Source organism: Merops nubicus, unplaced genomic scaffold, assembly GCF_000691845.1.
Source record: "Merops nubicus isolate BGI_N331 unplaced genomic scaffold, ASM69184v1 scaffold37981, whole genome shotgun sequence".
NCBI classification, from domain to species: domain Eukaryota; kingdom Metazoa; phylum Chordata; class Aves; order Coraciiformes; family Meropidae; genus Merops; species Merops nubicus.
Window position 1 is genome coordinate 380 of NW_008589659.1, and position 3,092 is coordinate 3,471.

At 50.9% G+C, this 3,092-nt stretch overlaps 1 protein-coding gene across 1 annotated transcript in view; it reads left to right on the forward strand.

Moving 5' to 3' along the window:
• The window catches only part of LAMP5 (lysosomal-associated membrane protein family, member 5), a gene marked incomplete at both ends in the record, with an annotated part of 1,804 nt that extends 375 nt beyond the window's left edge, over positions 1-1,429 (forward strand). The window contains 2 exons of the mRNA XM_008949657.1: positions 1-98; positions 1,241-1,429. The exon at positions 1-98 is cut by the window's left edge and continues 8 nt beyond it. Coding sequence (XP_008947905.1) covers positions 1-98; positions 1,241-1,429 — 287 coding nt within the window. The remainder of the gene's footprint in view (positions 99-1,240) is intronic.
• Between the last annotated feature and the right edge of the window lie 1,663 nt (positions 1,430-3,092).

The following is a 3,092-nucleotide window of genomic DNA, read 5'->3' on the forward strand; positions in this document are numbered from 1 at the left end:
CAACACGTCCCGGGGACTGGAGGCTTTCTGGAGGCTCAGCCGGATCCAGTTCACCTACGACACCTCCGAGCGCACCTATTTCAAGGACGCCGTCAGCCGTAAGCGCCCCGGGGTTTAGAGCGGGTCCCTGCGTGCTGGCGAGCCCGGGGGTGGCACACGGGCACCCACTCGCCTAAACGCAGTTTAACGGGGAAAAAAGAACCCCCGAACCCGACCCACAGAGTCGTGACCAGGTGCTGGTTTTAAACTGCCTGTTAAGGTTTGCGTTGGGGCGGTTTTTTTGTGTGTGTGGGTTTGTTTTTTTTTTTTTCTTTGCCTTCTCCCTTTTTATTCCTGTGTTTAATCCCCGCGGTTGCCGTGGGAGGGAGAGCCCAGCTCCGTGCCTGTTTGCTGCACAGTCCAAGGGGGTGGGCAGGGGTCCTCCTGGTCTGGGAAACGTTTTCTCCTTTTGTGCAGGAGATGCGTTTTTAAGGTTAATTACCTCCTCGATTCTCTGTTGTTGAATAAGGTGGGGAAGCAGTTGTTTCCCACACTGATGATGAGCTTGACATCAATATCCATAACCCTGCACACCTCCACACCTACCAGTCTCCTCCTTTTCTCACAGAGCTTCCTTTATTTTGGCTTTCATTTGGGTTTTAGTTAATTTCTGCTTAGACATGAGCTGTCTTCTATAGAAATATGGTCACTTGCAAGTTTTTCTCCCTCAAAATTTTCAGCGCCCAGTGAATGGTGCATTAAGAGTTTGTGGCATAAGCCACAGGACATGGAGCTGTTTTTCCCCACTTGCGTTTGCGTCCCCAAAACACGATGGTGGCCGTGCCTCCTTTGGCCCTTTGCAAAAGCCAAACAGTAATTTCCTTTCTGTGCTGCTGGAGGGAAACAAAGGGCCCTGGAAGAGTGGGGAGGTGGGAGCATCCCTCAGTCCCTCATTCCACCTTGCTGAGCCACGTTCAGCCTTCACTTGCAGACCAGGCTCTGTGCGCTGGGGAAACGCTTTCTCCTCATCTGTTCTTGAGGGAAACGACTGGGTGTTTTCAGGAGGGGTTTTACTGCCCGTGTTGCTCTGTAGTGGGGTGTACCACATTGCATTGCTCCTTCCCAGTGCGGGGACAGCACGGTCCCTCCCCAGGAGGAGATGCAGCACTGGGTGCGGCCCCCATTAACAGCATTAGCTTTGCTCATAAAGCCCCATGGGCCCCTGGAGAACGGGACCTGACCTCTGCTGTTTCTGCCCCAGCTGGGAAGCACACGGCCAGCTCGCACCGGCTCTCGGCCCTGGTCACCCCGGCTGGGAGGTCCTACGAGTGCCAGGCCCAGCAGACCATCTCCCTGGTCTCCAGCGACCACCAGAAGTCCGTGCAGCTCCTGCTGTCGGAGGTGCGCATCCAGCCCTTCGACATCGCCGCCGACTTTGTCTTCAGTGAAGGTGAGGAGCGGGAGGAAGGCTCGGCCTGTGGCCCCCAGGTGCTGAGGCTGCCTTTGAAAGTGTCGCAGTGTACTCAGGGAGCCTGGGTTGCACCTTTATCAGAGCACCTTCCCCTCCCTCAGTGCTCCCTGTGGTCCCCTCAACCCACTCCCTGCCTCTCTGGTCCCTCCAAAGCCTTTAACGATGCAGCTTAGCTGCCGTTTGGTCAAAATTTGGTCTATCGTTGTGTGCGTATTGGCTTCTGTGAGGACTCCTTTAGATGGTTTGACAGCAAGCCCCCAAGCTGCGTGGTCCCTGGGGAACCCTGCAAGGTTCAGGTGTCTGCTCTCCAGCGTGGAAGGTGCTTCAGTGCAGCCCCAGGGGTTTTTGAGGGCCCCTGCAGGCCGAGGGAAAGCTCGGGGCTGCGGTGGGAGGAAGCACAGCGCACGTTGTTGGCTTCAGTTTGATTGATGCTCGTTGCAAGGGGGAAGGCAGCGTAGCGGGGACTTGGAGGTGCCTCGTGTGCCAAACCCATGGGACATGCTGTTCCCCTTTGTAGGTTTCTTTAGCATTAATTGTGGATAAAAGGAAATGTGAGTTAGCACCTGCTGTTCGTATCGAAGGGTTGTACTGGAATCAGCAGCAGTGCTGCCACGGGGCAGGATCCCTGCAGATGTAGGCTGCCTTTATCCCGAGGACTCCGTGCTGCTCCTCCTGCCTGACTCCCCCCTGATTTTTCCATCGAGTTGAATGAGGGAGTGTAAACATGCTCCCCTGAATCAGGGCTTTGAGACGAGTCCCCTCGTTACGGTGCCTTCTTAGCAAATTAGTTAACTCCGTTATTGTTACGAGATGCAAATAAAACTTGTAATAGCCAAATCTTTGCGTAACGAGCTAGAAAATGGTGGGGTTATTTTCAAGCCTAGCATTAAAATCCCAGGGCTTTGTTATTTTGCGTGAGGGAAATATTTGAGAAGGTAATAAAAAAACCCAGTCCTGACTGTGGAGCTGAGAACTTGGGCTCATGACTCACACGCCTCTCGCTGATGTAGTAAATAGATGCTATTATGTGCACTGGCTCTGGCAGAGCTCTGCCTGGCTGAATTACTCATGGCAAGGCCAGTATAGTACAGAGTAGGTTTTATCTGTGGGCACAGATCGTTTTTTAATGTGTTTTTATTTTTTTCTCTCTTGCAGTAGTATCGTGTTTTGCATCAGCGACAGGGTGAACAAGGCAGAATTTAATAGTTCCCTACCATTTTTTAGTAGCATATCTTTATCCTCTCCCTCCTCCTGTGGATCTGGGCTTCTTGCACTCAGGGTTTGGCTGGGCAGACCTTGGAAGCTGAGAAAACCATATTTAAAACATGCTTACCTGGACTCAGTTTTAGCTGCCGTGCCTTTGTGGTTCCTAATTTACCAATTCCAAGAGCTCACAGTTAAAACAACCAAACTGGGGGTTCATTGCCTAAGGATATTTGGGTAAACGTGCCTTTTTTTAGTATGTTTTTTTTCATATCAGGCAGTAAATTTGTTTCTGTTTGAGGTTTTTAGTTTGGAGTGTTGTGTCATTTTCTGTTCTTTGTTTTTTTTTTATTATTATTTATTTTTTATTATTCTTGTAGTTGGGTTTTGTTTTCTTCAAGACATGAGGAGACACAAGTTGGTTTAGCAATCTTTAAAC